The sequence below is a fragment of the Protopterus annectens genome, chromosome 1.part1 (genome assembly GCF_019279795.1).
Source record: "Protopterus annectens isolate FY-2018-M chromosome 1.part1, PAN1.0, whole genome shotgun sequence".
Lineage (NCBI taxonomy): Eukaryota > Metazoa > Chordata > Ceratodontiformes > Protopteridae > Protopterus > Protopterus annectens.
In genome coordinates, this window is record NC_056726.1 from 1,859,069,358 (window position 1) to 1,859,089,903 (window position 20,546).

At 34.2% G+C, this 20,546-nt stretch overlaps 1 protein-coding gene across 1 annotated transcript in view; it reads left to right on the plus strand.

Moving 5' to 3' along the window:
* Positions 1-18,448, plus strand: part of LOC122816723 (potassium channel subfamily K member 16-like) — a 614,095-nt gene extending 595,647 nt beyond the window's left edge. The window contains exon 5 of the mRNA XM_044089717.1: positions 18,243-18,448. Within this exon, the coding sequence (XP_043945652.1) occupies positions 18,243-18,448 (206 nt within the window). The remainder of the gene's footprint in view (positions 1-18,242) is intronic.
* The last annotated feature ends 2,098 nt before the right edge of the window (positions 18,449-20,546 follow it).

Below are 20,546 nucleotides of genomic sequence, written 5' to 3' on the forward strand. Positions count from 1 at the left end.
TATATTCAAGCACGCTTTATTTTATACCTTATTTAAGTTGCATATTTGTAGCAGAATTACTTTCAACCTTAATACCTTGTTGAACATACTCTTACACTGACTAATCTTGCTATATTCCTATCTATCTCCAAGAGAAACTAAGTTCTAAATTACTTACAGAGCAAGGCAAAGTTCTGGTGAGATGATGTGTTCATGTTCAGAAACAAATACAAAATGCATTGTTTCTCACTGAGATAGTTCTTAAATTAATAATACATATTACTGATGGGTTAGTTAGATGACACCACTATTTGACACTTGCATCTAGTTCCCAGGCTAAACAGATACCAACAGAATTTAACATGTCTCTGTCAAAATACTTCTCTCTCAGATGTACAGCTCCTAAGAAGTCACAGAGCAATACAAAACACTTTACAAGTGAAACCTAGTAATTATCTCTTTCTTAAGACAATAGAAAGAAACTCCTGGCCTAGACATCCTTTCTCTTAACTTGAGATAAACTGACTTTATAACACATTGTAAAATTCTTTACTTATCAACTTATTTTCTTAGAGTTTTGCAAGTTAACTCTGTATATCCCAATTTCTACTATGGAACATACATTACATAGGCATAGAGTTTATACACATTTCTGCTTTCTTCCAGCAGGGTGCACAGTGGTTACAATCTTGAAACTCAGCACATAACACAGTTTTCTTACATTTGTAAAATGAGTCTGTGGATCATATTAATATTTACAATGACACAGAATTATTTGCAAAATTCTATCTAGCTGGGCTGGCAGCCTTCAGAGCATCAAAGACATCTAAAGATTCTTATGTCATAAAAAGTATCTAGTTTTGAAATGCTTTTGAAGTACTTATTCAATCTGATCAGATAAAATATTGTATATTTTAAGAGATATGTGGAAATCCTCTCATTTAAAGTTGTTCCTGGAGGATGGTGTAAGTAAGTAAGTAATCACATTAAGTCATTAAGAAAGTATCAAGTAACAATGTATTGCAGAATGAGATCACTAATTTGGTTTGGACTACATCCAGTAGAAAAAAAAGCAAAAAAAAAAAAAGCCAAACTAAATAATGACATTGGTTTTATTGTATAATAAAACAATTGTATTTATCTTTGGGTAAAAAAAGACATCAGAAAAATGACTTGAACTTTGCTTTTCCAATCTGCAATGATATTTCTAATTTTGGAGATGATACAGCTTTGCTTTATTAGTTTTAATACTTTATTTCCTATTGGGAGTGCCATTCAGGGAGCAATGTAACATATATTAACTGATCTTATATAATTGGCACAAAATTAGTATAGCACAGAATCCGAAATGGGTAAAATAGAAACTTTAATCACTTTTGTCAAATCCAGAAAGAAATAAGACTTTCGTACTAAAATACGCAACAAGAAATAAGTGCTTTTGTCCATTGAGTCATGAGCTTCATCAGATATCCAGTGGTTTAAACAAGTTAAAATACCCTCAAAAAAACTTTTCATTGATTACTGCAGACAGACCTCCACTCACTCATTGGTACATTAAAACACACATTATACCAATTATTTACATCCCCTATCTAATTTGCATGATATTAAAATCAAAGTTTGTCATGTTACATTACAGTTAATGTTCATTTAACAGTGAAGATAACACTCAGAGAGACCTCTTTGACATTTAGTGAGACAATAAATCTCAAAGCAAAAGATGTGTATGGAGACTAGTTAAATCCAGAGAAGGAAAACAATAAGTTATAATTTGTAAGTTATTATTCTCTCTAAACAAGCAGTCTTTGTGAGATAGAGGTTTTAGTTAAAAGAAAATATGAATTAACAATAATGTCCAATTCATAATGATGATAAAGGCAGGGACTACCAAGAAAATAAGATACAGGGTTAGAATGTATGGATAGTGTATGCAGTTAATACACTACATAGGCCGTGGTATAGCTAAATGAGAGAAAAAGAGAAAAAGGAAGAGATAAAGTGAGTGAGAGAGAGTGAGAGAGAGAGAGTGAGAAAAGAAAATGGTGCTGTTATGTCAGCCCAATGTTCTGGAGAACAGCAGAACTGCATAAATGGTAGTTAACAAAGGCAGGGACAGAGCATTTACATTTAAATTTGACACCATAATCTTCCTTAAGGTATAATAATTAAGCCTGATGATGAAAATAAGTGATAGACTAAATTCTAAGCCTGGATAAATGCCCTTCATAATTGATAATTTCTCAGAAAAAATCACAAAGAAATATACATATCCTATCCTATCTGTACTTATCCAAAATAGTGTTAGTGTTACTATACATATGACTGGAGGCAAAGGGATAGTTGATCCCATTAGCTGTTATAAATTACATTAATCTAAAAAAGCTGGGAGATAGCCAAGCCTGCTCTATGGAAGATAATTTCCTAGGTGATATGTAAATTGCCTTAAGCTAGAGTGATCTGACTTCTGTGTGTCAGTTGTTCTGAGGTACCCATAGACTTAAGTCACATTCCTAAGCCTTGAATAGGTTTCTGTATTGCCTTGGAAATCAACAAAGCTTTAGATCAAAGATAAGACTAAGGTCTTTTTCGTAATAGTAGAGCTGAATGAAACCACTTAGTTATACAATGTATTTGTAGCCCTGGAAATAAATCTAAAGCCTCCCTAATATAGCATATATATTAACAACTTTGACTTGAACTAAAAACTGGAAAAACTCCCTGTTCATATCTTCACAGATTCAGCTATCAAGCTTAAGTCCTTCTGGTACAACAGTCTTGATTTGCCATACCCCTATATTGATATTTTCTTTTCCAGCATCTATGGGTTTATTGCTTTCTAACTATCTATCTATTTATTTATCATTATGTATTTATATCAAGATTATTTTTAAAAGCAGTTATTGACTAACTTCAAAGGGAAGCATATTCCATAATCCTGGAAAGCATTGTGTAATGAATTAATCATTTTTTTCTACTATTGATAGTTCCCTAACTGTATGTTCCATTTTTCACTGTCTGGTGGGAGATTATTGTGGTTTGTTAATGTATGCAGGAAAGCAGAAGATGATTTGGTGAAAAAGATCAAGATAATTGTGTCATTTTTGGATAAAATCCATTATGGCTCTGTTCATGATTTTATATAGAGAGAGGGACATTGGAGAAGGTATTTAGAATAATGGGTAGGTCTGTAGGGTGTGTCGGGAAGCAGGTGCACACATGCAAGGCAGACAACGTTGATGACAGTGCTGATGGAGATTACAGTGGTTTGTTCATTTGTGCAGGAAAGCAGAAGGCAAGAGGAAGGTAAGAGGAGATAAGGGTGTTCAGCCACATGACAGATTAATAGTGTGAGAGGAGACCTGCTGCAGTCAGGTATGACTGCGAAAGAAGTTAAGAGAATAGCATTGAATTGAGAGCATTGTCCACAATTCCCCAGTCACTAAAATGCTCCAGGAAAACAACAGTACTTAAGTGCCAACCGGTCAAATCCACAAACACTGAAGTGAAGTAAAGCTGAAAAAAAAAATAACACAAAAAGAAGTCTGATGCACACTGCAGACCAGTTTTTCTGCAAGTACCTGCAGAAAGTAACCCACAAAGTTAAATAGACATATGTTGTATCTGCTTAACTGCCATCATTACTAAGTAGTGTCTCTTTTCTGTTGTATATCATATTAACTTTGTGATTCCCACCAATGTTGTCTGCTGAATTTACCTGGATATTTATGGCTTGGCAGTATATGTTTATAACAATTAGGAATTAATAATATCCTTGAACTCATCTATAGTATCTTATGTAGAATTATTTGTGTCCCTGAAGATAGAATCTCACTTTGTTTTTTATAGAGATGTAATTTACTGCATCATTGTTTCCAGTAGTAACATTTAGGAAGGCTAATTTATTATGACTGAGTTTGATTTCACTCTTAGATTAAAAGTGATGGTACCATGATTTATTTTAATTACAGGGTATAACCATGTGTGGTAAACAGAAAAAAAATAGTTTGTCAATATGAAACTTAAGATAATGCCATCCCTAGCATGCTTTCACACTGTTTGCCAGAACTGCTTTGAATCATGTACTGAATTAATAGTTAAGCATATTTATTTTTTATGGTACTCTCTGCCTTATTTCACCATGCTTGTAATATACAAACTCAACCCAGACTAATGCATTTCTATAAAATATGGGCACTCCTCTAACTGAGGTTTTATGAAGGGTTGTATCTTAGGCAAAAAAAAAAAGAAAGAAGAGGTGCATACAGATCATGTACAGTGTGGATATTTTGTTTAGGGTAATGGAAGCACTTAAAGAAATTTGACTACTTTGTAGGCCACTGATGGGAGCTAGCATCATGGGTATGCTAATGGAGGAAAGGCTTCGCCTGCTGTTTTGATGTTGCCATACCATGATGATTCATTCTCCTTTCTCATGTTGTTGTAGACTGAAGTAGTTCACAAGGACACAACAGTTGCATTTTGGTTGAGTGTAGTCAACAAAACGTATACAACATATTAATAAAACTTTAAAAGTTTAATAATTTTCTATCCCTTTTTATCATGACAATTTTATTCTACTGTACATCTACAGTTATTCCACACAAATAAAATCCTATTGGAAAAACAGACTTAGACCAAGGTAAATAAAAAATTAAGTTTAATGTCCATAACTAGAACATAAAAATGGTTAGGTGCTTTCATCCCTATAAGTGCAGGATTTCAGCAGAACCATGTTACATTGAAATCTCCCAATTTAAATATTTCATCAAAGCAATCACAAGTGCAAGATCCCCCAATCAAAAAAAGATGCAAATGTAAGAACATCTCATGTGGTCAAAAATTAATAATAAATGTTTATTCATTACATTGGAGTGACACTTCCAGGTGCATCTGCAGTTAACTTCTACTGATGCGTCTAGGCATCAAATATTGCATGTTCATGTTTGCATCAATAATTCCAAAACCAGGCTATGGACACAGTTTTAAAAAATGTAATGGTATAACTTACACAATGGCAAACTCAACTGCTTTAATATTTGACATCTGTCAAGTGCAGATAAAGTGATATTAACTGTTGTTTTCATGATATTAATTTATATGGCTATAATTTTCACATTTTTCTAAATATCTCAACAACCAAGTAACACAGACAAAACTCCTTAGCCTCATATGAAAGCTCTCAGCTAGATGAATAAAATGCTGCTGACAGTATATGTGCAACTCAAGTGGTTGCGTAGATATTGTAAGTTGTTTACAAAATATTACAAACATAATAGTTACTGTGTTTCCTGTGACTTATAAAATTCAGTTTAAGACCTAGAACCAAAAGAATACTACCACTATAAAAATAGTTTATGTTGAAGGATTTGGCATTTATACTTCTTTCATAACTCCTATAGTCACAGATATATGAAAGTTTGTTTGAAATGAAAGGACATAATTTAATTCTGTCAAAAGGCTTAGGCTCTGCCCATTGGAAGTTACAGTGCAAACTTCCTGAGCTCCATTGGAGTGAATCAGTTACGCTTAAGACTGGCAGGGTAAAACGTCATAAGATAAATTATCTTTGGCTACTTAATCAACTGTAAAATATATTTGTGTTTCATTAAATGGGTCGTCTCAGTGTAGAAAAGAGTAAAAACAGTTTTCTCATCAGCATGTTTAAACTCACAAAATGGCATTTCCGACCACTATGTGACTTTTGACTAGCATAATCTAACTGACTTATCTTAGTTTCTCTTAAATTACATGTGTACTTCCAAAACTTTGATAACAAATCATACAATATCACAACTCCTCTCTAGGCACCCTGTCATATGCTTTCTCTAAGTCCACAAAGACTCAATGCAAATCCTTCTGACCTTCTCTGTACTTCTTCATCAACACTCTCAGAGCAAACATCACATCTGTAGTACTCTTTCCTGGCATGAAACCATACTGCTGATCATTAATCATCACCTCCCTTCTTAACCTAGCTTCCACTACTCTTTCCCATAACTTCATGCTGTGACTGATCAGTTTAATCCCTCTGTAATTACTACAGCTCTGCACATCACCCTTATTCTTAAAAATCGTTACCAAAATACTTTTTCTCCATTCCTCAGGCATCCTCTCACTTTCCAAGATTTCATTAAACAATCTAGTTAAAAACTCCACTGCCATTTCACCTAAACACCTCCATGCTTCCACAGGTATGTCATCTGGACCAACGGCCTTTCCGTTCTTCATCCTCTTCATAGCTATACTTACTTTCTCCTTGCTAATCCACTGCACTTCATGATTCACTATCTGCACATCATCCAATCTTCTCTCCCTCTCATTCTCTTCATTCATCAACCCCTCAAAGTACTCTTTCCATCTGCTCAACACACTCTCCTCGCTTGTGAGTACGTTTCCCTCATTATCCTTTATCACCCTTACCTGCTGCACATCTTTACTAGCTCGGTCCCTCTGTCTAGCCAATCAGTACAGGTCCTTTTCTCCCTCCTTAGTGTGCAACCTTTTATACAACTCTTCATATGCCTTATCCTTAGCCTTTGTCACCTCTCTCTTTGCCATGCACCTCATCTCCTTATACTCTTGTCTACTTTCTTCATCTCATTGACAATCCCACTTCTTCTTCGCCAACCTCTTTCTCTGTATACTCTCCTGTACTCCTTCATTTCACCACCAGGTCTCCTTGTCCTGCTTCCTCTTTCCAGATGTCACACCAAGCACCCTTCTAGCCATCTCTCTTACTAGCTCTGCTGTAGTTACCCAGCTATTCAGTAACTCTTCACTGCCACCCAGTGCCTGTCTTAACTCTTCCCTGAACCTCATCTCACAATTACCCTTTTTCAGTTTCCACCATTTGATCATTAGTGCTGTCCTCACACTCATCCTCCTCTTCTTGATCACCAGTGTAATCCTACAAACCACCATCCTATACTGCCTAACTACACTTTCTCCAGCCACCACTTTACAGTCTCCAATCTCCTTCAGATTGGCCCTTCTACATAAGATATAATCCACCTGTGTGCATCTTCCTCCACTCTTGTATGTCACCATATGCTCCTCCCTCTTGTTAAAATATGTATTCATCACAGCCATGTCCATCCTTTTCGCAAAATCCACTACCATCTGACCTTCTGCATTCCTTTGCTTAACATCATACCTACCCATCACTTCCTCGTCCCCTCTGTTCCCCTCACCAACATGCCCATTGACATATGCTCCAATCACCAGTCTCTCACCCTTGGGTACAGTCATCAACACTTCATCCAACTCACTCCAAAATTTTTCTTTCTAATCCATCGCACCCCCAACTTGTGGAGCATATGCACTAACAACATTCATCATTACACCATCAATTTCTAGCTTCATAAACATCACTCTATCCGACACTCTTTTCACCTCCAAAACACTCTTAGCATACTCTTCCTTCAGGATAATGCCTACGCCATTTCTCCTCCCATCCACACCATGATAAAATAATTTGAAACCGCCTCCGATACACCTAGCCTTGCTCCCCTTCCATCTGGTCTCTTGCATACACAATATACCAACCATCCTTCGGTTCATCATATCAGCTAGCTCCCTCCCTATACCAGTCATACTGCCAACATTCAAAGTTCCGACCCTCACTATCACAGTCCTAGCCCTTACCTGCCTTCGGGCATGCCTTCCACCTCTTCTCCTCCTCCTTCGGCCAACAGTATCCCAATTTCCACCAGCACCCTGTTGGCCAACAGTACTGGTGGCGGTCGTTGTTAACCTGGGCCTCAACCGATCTGGTATGAATTTCTGTACAGTTTTCTGCATGTGTGATGTGGCAAAATTTTACGCCGGGTGCCCTTCCTGACGCAACCCTCCCCATTTATCCTGGCTTGGGACCGGCACAAAGAAATGCGCTGGCTTGTGCATCCCCAGTGGCTGGGTTAGTTGGTATTTTTAAATAGTGTTTCTAAATCTAAAAACATGATGTATCTTGTTTTGTTTGATAATTATGAGTCAGCCTGACAAATTTAACCACAGTCTGTTATAAATTTTTTTGGAAGCTTCAATGTTTTCTTGCAGGTGTTGCAGGAAATTCGGGAAATCATTAGAGTCTTTGTAGAAGTTTAATTTATTTGATTCTGGTAGAATTGTATAATTTTAATTTGCATACTACAATTGTTGTGAAGAACTGAATCATTTTTGTTGTAGACACTGAACTTAACACTTTCAGCTATTAACTTAATTTTGTTGCACATAATTTTACTTTAAGTTCATTACTTAATATACTTTATTTATGTATTCTTTGTTGACTGGGCTAGAACCACTAGGCTACAAGCTTCTTTACAGGGGAGATCTGTGGTGGTATTTCTGCTGCTATGAGAAATTTTGCCAGGGCGCTAAGAAACTTCCTGTACCTTTTTAGATTAGTGCTATGGGATCTTCCACCTGAGTTACCACCACCTCAAGCATAACGGACCTCAATTTAAAGTCTCATCTGAAGGATGACACACATAAAAAAGCAGCATAGAGAAAACAAAATAGACTATTGAGGATAAGGGAGAAGTTACATATTGTTGCTCTTACACAAGAAGTCCATAATTTCCAAGACAGATGATATTCAGAAAGATTAAGAGAGAAATTAAAGGGAAGAAAAATATTTGCACAAGAAAAACTATAAAAAAACTACATATAAATGCATGCTCATTAGTACGAAAGATCAATAAAAAGCATTATGTAGACAAAGAAACATTGAGTCACCTGGAAAAGGCAGAGCAAGTGAGAAAGCGTAAAAAACAAAACCCAAATATTTTTAAAGGTTTAAAAAAGAAACATAAACATGGGAAAGAAAAACATGGTGCCATATATACATTACAAAAAATGTATCTTCAAAGATATTGGAAGAGAAATATAGGCAAAATCACCGAGATATAGGCAATTTAATAATATAGTAAATAAGAAAACAAACGGAATGCAATAAAAAGGGTTAGTAAGGTAGAAGATAAATAGAAACTGAAATTATGAATTATCAGTGCAGGTTTAGTGTGGAGAACTCAATACAGTAAATGGTGCAGATGGGACAATGGGTCTCCAGATTAAGGACCAGCAGGTCAAGCAGTGGCATCTGAAGAAGATTTGCCAGATTTTGATACCCTAAGAGCCTTTTGCAGGAGACTAGTATGTAAGTCCAGTTGAAGGTGCACAGCAAGGGAAGGAACAGGAGACAGTTGCAACTGTGATGCAGATATTATTGCAGAGTTTTGTGTGAATATGTTCTAATATGAAGGAGCAACAGATGAAACATGGTGTGTCTAAAGAGGATATGTCACAGGAAGATGTTCTAAAACTTTCTGTAGAATACTCATAGGAAAAACAGAGCAAAGAAGATGCTCTCAGTGTAGAAAGCAAAAAAGATGCTCTCAGTGTAGAAGAAAATGAAATAAGGGAAGATCTAATTGATTCAATACAGATGGACAGACATACTGAGATAGATGAAAAATAGATTACAGAAAGTAAATAAGATCCAAAATATTAGAACACTGGTAACACAGATGAACACAATCAGGACTATTAAGAGAAATTCATGTGGCATAACAGAAATAGATATGATATGTTACTATTCAGTTAAACTAATAATGGATAAAGTATTGCTACAAAAACATAGAGTAACATAGAGTAACAAAGGAAAGGGACAAGTAAAATGCCACCACAGAAACAATGACTCGAGAAAACTATCTGTAATTGACTATTATGACAAGAAGTGCCACTGTTAGAAGATTATAGAAAAAGGGAAGAGATCATCAAAATGACTTAGAAAGATAAATGTAATAAAGGTAACACACAGTATCAAAGCAGGCCAGAACTTATCATATACTATTGTCAATAATAAACTAAAAATATCACTACAGGAGAAAAATGTAGAAGGTATGCAGATAAATATAAAGGAAAAGTACAAATTGCACAATTTATATAGAGAATTGTGAAAGAAAGTAAAATGAATAGAAATATCACACAAAAAGGCACACTTTGAAGAAGAATTTATGAAGATTCCATTGAACATAACAAAGAAACTGAATGGATAGATGAATTAAAAAAGGAAAGTAATTCTAATGTACAGGATTTGAAATGGGGTAAAGTAAATAACTCTTCTGATTACGCAACCATTGTTATTGTGAACCTACTCCTACTTGCACTTTAGCTTCCTACCATACAAGTTTCTTTTTATCCTTATTAATCTGATAGATATCTGTATATGTCTTATATGTCTGGAACTTTTCTCCTTGGGCCTCTGCTGTAAAAGGGCTTATATCCCAGTCAGACTAACCCAGTTAACAAATGTCAAGTAAATAAATAAATAAATAAATAAAGTAATGACCGCAGATATTGAGACAAAATTAAGACAAGCTCTTAAATGGAAAACCCCAGGCCCAGATTCAGTACCTAACATTTGGGTAAAAGTATTAATATCTTTACACAAAGATTTAGCTCTTAATATGAATTAAAATAACCACTATCCAAAAGCAAATTGTTCTGAAACCGCACAAAAGACCAGTGAAAACAGCTCTACTTTCCAAAATAAGAATTTAATATATCAATTAACAATTCATTACATAATAAAATCAGTTCCTAATTGTTAAGCTAACAATTAACCCATGAAGTTCTTATTCATTCCTAAAGGCTGCAAAGTTTCATATTTCATTATTAAAATTGTTTTCAATACATTTTCATCTCCATATCTGTTATATACTTGTTCCAAAATAGTGACTTTCATATTGTCTATTATACCCCATGTTCTGAATGAAAATGTTCTGCCACTGGGCTGCTCATCTTCCTATTTTTAACATCCCTAACATGTTCTTTTATTCTCTCAGCCAGACTTCTTTTAGTTTAAAGCATTTTATAAGATATATAATTCTCAAACCTGCCTCTTACTAAAAATCCTTCAAACTTGCTCAACATTCACCAAAGAAGGTACCTCCTTCTTGTCTTGTTCCAACTATTTTTATCATTTCATTAAATAATCTTAATATGAATTGTTTATATGTGCATCCAAATCAGATACCAAGAATAACCGGAAAAATTATACTCTTCCTTAAGAGTGAACTTACAAGCTAAGAGCTATAGACAGTTTCCTGAATCATACTCTACTTTGAAAATATATGGTCAAAATAAAAATGTTAAATTATGAACAAACATAAATATTTTTTCTCATTTTTGTACAAATATGTATTTTATCTTTAACTGTTCAATATTCAAAATGTTTATTCCTTTTCTTCACCACTTGTGTAAGTTATGTATAATTTATGCTAATGTAATTTTCAAATCAGACCAGTCTCAAGAGGCCCCATGGCACAGAGGGATGAAACCCTTATTGCACCCCGGGTGACCCATGCTTGATTAGCTGAATAGGCACTGAAGGGGCAGCAGATTTAAGATGGGAATGAGTGTCTGATGTCAGCTAGCACATCCTGGGTGAAGGGAGGCAGTCTAGCTTTGCTGCAATAAGCAGAGTGTGAGTCTGTCTGGCTCCATGCTGCATAAATGGTGAGATACTTAATGGGAAGGCTGCACATATGCAGAGGTGTACATGCACCTCACAGGGGTAGTAATTTGTTATGCTGGCAAGCCTGATGCAAGGTTGGGGGGTAGATAGGATAAAACTGTGCTCAGGAAATAACCTCAATGCCAGAGTACTGGTAAGGATTAGAAGTGCTAATAGAATGACTGGGGAGTATAGCATATAGTCGAACTGTAATAAGTTTGAATACAAAAATATCAAACTGCAAACTCCGAAATGTAAATAGTTTGAAAACTCAAAACTTCGAAGATCAGAACTCTGAATTTTTATAGTTGGCCCATCCGTACTCACTGATGTTTAGCGTCATTGTGAAAGCATGCATATGCATGAAGTATCCACTGTGGTGTGATCTCGGAGTTGGTATATTTAAGTGGGGGTGTGGGGGAACAGCCCACCCACATTGGGGGTGTGGGGGGGTGAAGCCCCCCACATTATTAATAGTCTGAAGTGTTTGTGTCTTTTTACGTTGTGTATCAGAACAAAATTTTTTTTTCCCTGGGAAAAAAAATCACTGTTCTGAGCATTGGAATTTCTTACATTTCGAACTTCTGGGTAGTGTAGCTTCATGTGGCAGATGGGTTGTGTTATGCAATATTTCACAGGTGTAGTGGTTGTGTGTTATCTTTATTATTTGAGGTAGTGCGGGTGTAAAGCTGGCTGACCGTTGCTATTCAGAGTTCTGATCTTTGAAGTAGTGAGTTTTCGATCTATTTACATTTTGGAGTTTGCAGTTTGATATTTTCGTATTTTAACTTATCGCAGTTCGACTATATGATATAGACCTGAATGATTGCAGTATGACATTGCACCAGTGTCATTAATCTTTTTGCTTGCTAGGAATGTGGGTCAGTTTGAACCTGGAGGAGGCTGAAGTGGGCCCTCACTCTAATGAACAAGGAGATGAGTGTAGATGATGGTAGCTGATGGTCAGCTACAGGGAGTTAAAAAAAGAGAGAGGCCAGCCATCTGTTGAATTATGCTTTCAAACACTATGTGTGTTTTGAGTGCTTATCTCATGTCTTAAGGCAAAGCACTTCAAAACCTACTTTCACGGCTACTTTCTACCTAAACCTGGTGATCACTGAGAAATATGTTCTTGATCTATGATCTCTTCACCTATAAATCAGTTGTTTCTTCTAAGTTGTACTATTAATGGAATTTATTATGTATAGTAGAGAACAGGTGAATGGATATATATATATATATATATATATATATATATATATATATATATATTTTTTTTTTTTTTTTTTTCAAAGTGCCAAATCTGTTCTGTTTAAGAAACAATTCTTCCCCAGCTTCAGACACATTAAATCTGGCTTAGAAACAGTCATTCTTTCCATTTTCACCATAACGTGAGGTTACAAAATCTGGGAACTTGTGGAAAAAGACACTAGTCACTTGAAACTAAAATGAGTCAGGACACACTTGTTAATGCCTATCAGTGAAAAAAGGAAGGATTACAAAGGAGTCAAAATGATGAATATAATCATTGATGTTTTATATAAACATTTATAAAAATTTTGAAAAATGGAATGCAGCACCAATGATCCCATTATGAGTTCCACTTTACCTGTGTTTTGTACTGACTGATAAAGTACAGAATAAATAATAAGGAGTGCATAAACTATAATTCAACTTTCTTTGTAGTCTGCAAATGAGCCACTATAGAACTTTACTTTAATAAACTACTCTGAACAACTACTAAAAGGTCTGCAAAAAATAGCAAATGCCAAAAATAAAAAGTGCTTTGAAAAGATTCCTGAGCATTTTCTGAAAAAAATCAAAAATCATAAGCTGGACTAAAGAAAAGTAAATTTTATTAAAAAAGTACAAGCAGCAATGCATTCAGCAAAAAAGTTTTTAGTACAATGGTAGAAGTCAGTTTATTTGCAAAGTTTAAAAAAAAGAAGCACTTAGAAGGAGAAATGGCAGCAATGCTCCAGTATTATAAAAGCTTCACTCAAATATTGATTAAAACAAAAAAACATAAAACACCATAAACGCTTAACTTAATCACTGTGTTTTCGTCTTTCACCATAACACTTCATCAGATGCTACATCAACCACAGTTGCACTCATTTAAATAGAATCAATTGCCTCTATCACCAGTAAAGTTAAAACTTTAATTATTTCACTACCAATAAAATGAATACTCTAATAAAACTTTCTTACATTAAACTTATATCAAAATGTGTTATTAAACATGTTTATTAAAACCAAATTGTAAAAAAAAAAACAAATCATGTTATTTTGTTTTCTTCAAAATCTTGCTTAACATTTAAAATATTTAAAAGAAAACTTTTACACATGCTTAACAGCGTACCTTAATTAAAATATATAAAAACAATACTGTGCTAGGACCTATATTCATTTCTAATGCTAAACTCCATCTAGTGGATAAACACGATATTCCAAAACTGATAAAACTAAAGTTGTCATTTGTTCCAGTATACCATGTGTATAAGAATTTGTAGATGAGACCATGATATAAAATTATAATGTCAAAAGATCATAGGAAGCTTATTAAAAATACAACTCAAATCATCTCTTTGAAACTGTAAAATACTATAATACCAGAGGAATTTTTCTTTTATAACTTAGCTGGTCTCATTTTGAGAAGTGGGGTTATGAAAACATTTTTATTAAGTCCAGGGAATGTGTTGGCTTCTAACGTAATTTACCACCATAGTTCCTTGTATTCAATTCTTCTTTCCTATGGCCCTCCCCTTAAGTATTTTTTTTAAATTTCTTCTAATAAAAAAAATAAAAATCTGGCCCTTGTGCACTTTTTAGTGTATTTTTAGAATGTGTTATTGTAATTTTTAATTTGTATTTCATGATAATGTTCGTATTTTCTTTTCTTAAGTTTACATTTTATTTTTCCTATATAAAATGCTTCACAGCTTTCACAAAGGGCAAGATATACTATACCGGATATGTCACAATTAAAGTAATTCTTTCCTTCTATTATTGTGTTTCTACTTCCTAAATAAATTACCTCTTTGTGTCAAATATATGAGCATTCAGGGCATGCACCACATTTAAATGTTCCCTTTTTTTTGACGTGTGCTGTTGTTCTTCACTTTGTTTTGTCTAATACATCTTTCAAATTTTGTGCCTTTCTAAATATTGCTTTTAATGGTTTCTCAGATACTTCTCTTATATCCATTAGACCTGTAAATCTTTCCCCCACTTTTTCAATAATGTTTTTGATAATATTTGTGTTGCCATTATATTCTGTTATAAATGCCCTATTGTATAAATCTTTTTTTTGTTGGCTCACTTCATGTGTGTCTCTCAATTTTCCTGTTTTTTTTCTCTCTCCTAAAATAGGTTTAAATATTTCTTGTCTCCCTTCTGACACTTCTTTTTTTAACTACTTGTATCAGATACAAGGGGTACCCTCTCTCTTTAAAAAGACTTTCCAGGAAATTACATTCATCATTAAAATCAATGGCCATTAAGGTCATTCTGCTGGCTATAACATGTTGTCCTTTTACTATGCTTCTTTTCTGGTGGAAATTTAGGCACTTGTATAGTGCAAATATGAATTTGAGAAGGATTATTTCCTAAATAATGTAGATTTAACCCCCCTTAAATTTAATGGATAGATACATCTAAATAATTCAAAGTATCATGGAAAAAGTTATATGTAAATTTAAAAAATTCTGTAGTCTCTCCAAGATAACACATGAATTCTCTAAGGTTGTCTACTGTAGCCATCCAAAATGCACATATGTCATCAAGGTACCTTTTATAAAGGACCCAACACTTTGCATATTCTGAGTGGAAAACAAATTTTTCTTCCCATGGTGTTAGTACAATATTAGCATATGCGGGGGCATAGGCAGCTCCCATGGCAACACCTTTCATTTGTTGGAAGAATTCTCCACCAAAATAAATAAAATTATTTTTCAATACAATCAAATGAAGGCAAACAAGAAAAGCATTATGGTGCAACTTTTTATCCTTTAATAGGCCTCTTCAAAAAAATGCCATGCCTTTGTCATGAGGAATATTTGTGAACAAATCAATTATATCTATCATGATGAAGATTATATCATCTGTGCATAGTTCTTGTTTAACACTCCTTAAAAAGTCCCATGAATCCTTTAGGATTTCATTTTCATTTATCCATAACCTTTTTAGCTTATTATCTAAATATTTAGCTATGGGGCAATTTATGATCCATCCGCAGCCACTATGGGTCTTAAGGGTGAATCCATTTCATTTTTATGAACTTTGGGTATTCCAAAGATGGAGAAATGTTTGGTCTATCATTTCTCATATAGTTGTAGGTGTCATAGTTAATAAGTCCTTCTGTTAACATATCACTTGATGCCATATTTATCTTTTGATAAGAAATATTTATTTCATTTTTTGACACCCTTATGTACTCACTAGTGTCTTCTAAAATATTGTTCATTTTGTCCTCATATAGTATTGTATCCATTATAACTACTTTTCCACTTTTGTCTGATCCCATAACCCTAATTTTATCATTCTTTCTAATTTCATCTAAAATTTTCTTTTCTCTCATAGTAAGATTAAATTTGTATCTACCTTTAGGAAATGCTTTTCTTAGTTCTTTTCTACCACTGTCTCGAAATTTTTAAGTTGAAGGTGTAAAGGTGGATTGCATACACTTTTCTTTCTTATAACTTCACCATTATATTTGGTTGAAAACAGCACATCTAAATTCATTTTCCTTACAAATAACTTAAGGTCCAATAGTGCTTTAGTTAGATCACCCTTCTTCTGTGGGATAAATCTGAGCCCTTTGGATAATAAACTAAAGTGCGTTGCTGTTAACTCAATGCTACTATGATTAAATATATTACAATTATTACAAGTGTATCTATAATTATTTTTAATAATTGTTGCTTGAAGTGGTGTGGAAGATGGTATAAAAGAAGATGCTAATATCTTCCTTTTCCCCTTCTCCTTTCCTTTATTCCCCTCGGGTTCTAATAATTCTGTTTTTTCTGAGTGGGATGTTTGTTTTTTAACCTTGAAGATCTTTGAAGGGAGGTATTCTATAGGATCATTCAAGTTTACTCCTTCATCACTTATATTACTTTGGTATCAGTCTCTACCATGTTGGTCCCCCTGCTAATACTTAGCTCCATTATTATATTTGCCAACATTTTCGTTTCTGTTTTTTTTTTTTTTTTCAATTTAGGCTTAGGGTAATTTCTCTTTCAAGTTTTCTTGTCTTTCTATTAATCAGTATGTTACATTTCTCACATATCTTTTTTCTAATATTAAAATATTTCTCCCTTTTACCTTCTACAGTAAACATAAGGTCCTTGGTCATATTATGGTTAATGTCTTCTATCTGCTTATGCAATATTGCTTTGTTTTTGTTGTTTTGTCTAGTAATAGCTCTTAAGATTTGAATACCAAAATGATTAAATATATCAATCAACTCCTTTTGCAGATCAGTACCCTCTTCTATGTTGTTAGGATATTTACAAATTCTTAGTTCTTTTGGGACTATGCCTTCTTTCAAGTATTCATTTTCTATATTAGAGCCCTGTATTTAAACAGTAAATCATACAGTTTCTTGACACTATTATTGTACGTGTCCATTTGAGGGTCTCTCCTTGTTCCATTCTGCTTAAATTGACATGAAAAACTTTTAAATAGCCAGTCACTTAATTCTATATTTTGCACTGTGTCATTTAAACAGTCACCTTTATCTTGCCATATTGATGGTTCAGTTTCTCACTGTTGCTTATTTACAAAGTTTACATCAATACTGTATCATAATGCAGTAAAATTCTGAATAATATTTTTTTTTTAATTTACAAACAACTGTTCACATCTTGGAAACGTAACAACTGAGACATAGATAGTCAGCAGCCATTTTGTTCAGGAGTCTTGAACTTTCTCAGGGTGGCAGTAAATTCATTTCTGAGTGTTTGCTTATTGAAATAATTACATCAATATGAAAAAAGCTTGCCTATTTCTATTACTAAGAGTATAACTAATATTTTTTCAAGCTGTGTAACTTACAATAAAAGCATCAATGTTAGTTTTCTGTAGCATCATCAATGCTTTCTCCTGTGTTCAATTATTGCTTGTAATTTTATTGATCTTGAAATTATTAATGTTCATATGGAAATACTGCAAATCGTCATAATTACTAACAAACAGTTAGCAATATATCTATCATAGTCCATTAAATATATTAAATATGGGCTTTGCCATGTATTTTTTTTCTGTTTCCCACCACTGAATTCCAAAGTATACTTTTAAAATATGTAGGACATGCATTTATGAAAATATTGATGTAATTACGAAAATATGAATAATGGGTGGAAACAGTAGTTAATACCCCCATCACAGTGCATCCTAGATTAGCAATCCTACTGTTATTTTATTTCATATAGCATCCCTTTCATGGTTTCTATTATTTACTGATAAGTGTGTTATAATGGAGTATAAAAAGTTAATATAAATATGACTGCATTAAATCAAGCCCATGCTAGAATTAAATATTAGTTGTTCCTTCTTCTGTTATAATGCAGGTAGATGAAACATAAAATGTAAAGCCATGTAGCTGCTGTAACAAATGCATTTTTTCATTTGATTTCTTGGGCAAATTGAAAGTAAATTAATATGTATAAGCAGAATCACATTTAATTCATTTGAATCAAAGAATCAACATTTATGAGCAATTGTTTTTCTCTGTTTTCTTTTCTAGGAGTTAACCCAAACAAGCAATATATATCCATGTACAGAAGCCTGGTAGGGTTGTGGATAATTTTTGGCCTTGCTTGGCTGGCTCTTCTGTTTAACTTGGGGGCTGATGTAATGGAGAGATTTTTGCTTCTCAAACAACAAAGAAATAGCTTGGACTTGAAACTTGATGACCTCTCCAATCAATCTTCAATGCAATCTTCAGTGTAAATAAAGTAACACACAGTCCTGCAGAAAAAGCAATGAAGCCATGGAGTGGTCAGGCTAGAGACAAATATTTGGAAACATGAGCATGCTTATCCCTACAAATATGATGCTGCATTCCCTTTCTGTACATAAGGTTCTGCTGTTTTATTTCTAAATATGTGACAAGCGTTACTATGAGGTAAAGTACCTAAGCAGGCATACAGGAAACAACAGGAGCAGTATTTGGCTAGCAAAGCCCATGCCAAAATGTATGGCTATCACATGATACTCCACAAGGCATTTCTTCTAACATATGTTTTTCCAAACCACTCTGTATTACCATAAGTTAAATAGGGGTTCTTACTAAGCTCCAAATGTTAGCCTATGTCAGCTAGACTACACTGAGACTGCATGACATAACCACACTGGCTAGATGTGAAGTTGATGGAATCTCTGAATAGAGTGATTTTATTGATTAAAAGGTTCTGTGTGGAGGTATGAGTAAGATGCCCATAAAAGAGCTAAAATGAGGGAGGGTGGCCTAATGGTTAAGGTGTTTGCCTTACAAACACAAGGTGCAGGGTTCGAGTCTCACAAGGGATAACTGGCTAAGCTTAAAATGGCTTGCAAAAACCCTATGAAATCAAACAAGAGAAGAGACTATTAAAATGTAAGGATTCATTTGTAGAAAGTTAATATTTAACCTGTGAGCCACACAAATGATTTATTGTTATTAATATTAAACATGTTTTGGAAAGTGAAATTAAGTTGCCATCTTGATGGCTGTTGCTCCCTTTGAGCCTAATGGTCATGTATAGGAGATCAGAATACTGTGGATGTACTGATCGCCACAGATTAGTCATCCCTGACATTTGCCTTTGAAGCTGCTCGTTGTTCTTTTACCATTATCTAGTTCTGTGTAATAATAAATGGGTCACCTGCTCCCCTTGTACATTATTAATGGGGTGGCCTGCAGGTGGTTCAGTATATAAACAGGTATAGCCCTTGTTGTATTTGGTTATTGAGCTGCTAGTAAACCATGTTTGATTATTCAGTCAGCATGGTACTTCATCATATGCAAGCAGGATGTCTTCCACAGAAATTATTCAAAAACAAATATAGTTGCATTCAGAAGATGTTGATGATGACCTTATGGCTATCACGTAATTAGACTGTCTGTGTGCATTAGAAGGCAATTCTATGACAACATAGTCAGACCAATATGTACGTACCTTTTTTCAGCAAACTGTAAAGCAAACATTTTTGCTGCACCTCTGAAATTTACAGTCTTGGTTTATGACAGTTTTACAGATGTCATAGATGTACAAATCAGAGATAGCCACACAGTCCCCTTGACTACTCACTTAACTAGCTTTTTAAGCTATAGTATCTGTGGGGTCTATATTATGGGAAAATGTTGCTGAAGTGGCCATTCGCTGTTACGTGTTTTTGTTGTTTATGTGTCGTTTATGTGTCGACAAAGACGACGAAGATGTGTTCAATGAACATGTCTTTAGACAACATAATGTAAACCCGTATCTGTGATACTTCTCTGTGACTTGACTGACATAGCATTTCTGAAAATGTATGCAGAAACTTCTTTAAATAACCCCCTTTGAAGTCTGTACCACTCATTTGATTGCTTCTCTGTTAAACAGTTACTTCCAATTATAACCTTTAGCTGTACCGGCCCTCAAAAAATTCTGTATTCCAGTTCCTCTCCTTTTATGAATCTTCTGTGGCTACAGACATATTATATTATACTAGAATTATCTGTTTAAAGTACATAAAGGAAAGGACTCATAAATACCACCCTTTATTTTAAGGATTTATGTTTAATTTTCTTAATTAATCTATATAAGGCTTATGGATGTGATCCAGTGTAATCTCATTTCCTTCTGAGAACTGAATCCAGCATCTGGCTCCCTTTTTAAAGTGGAATGAATGTATGAATGAATCAATGAATGAATCAATAACCAAATATAGAATGTGTGACCAGATGCAAAAAAAAAAAAAAAAACATAAAGAAGGTGACCATTTTAAAAAAAGTGTTGCTTCTAGCAGGTCAAGCCAATGATCAATTATTTTTGTCTGACTTTTTCTCAGTTTGCCTCTTGTTTCC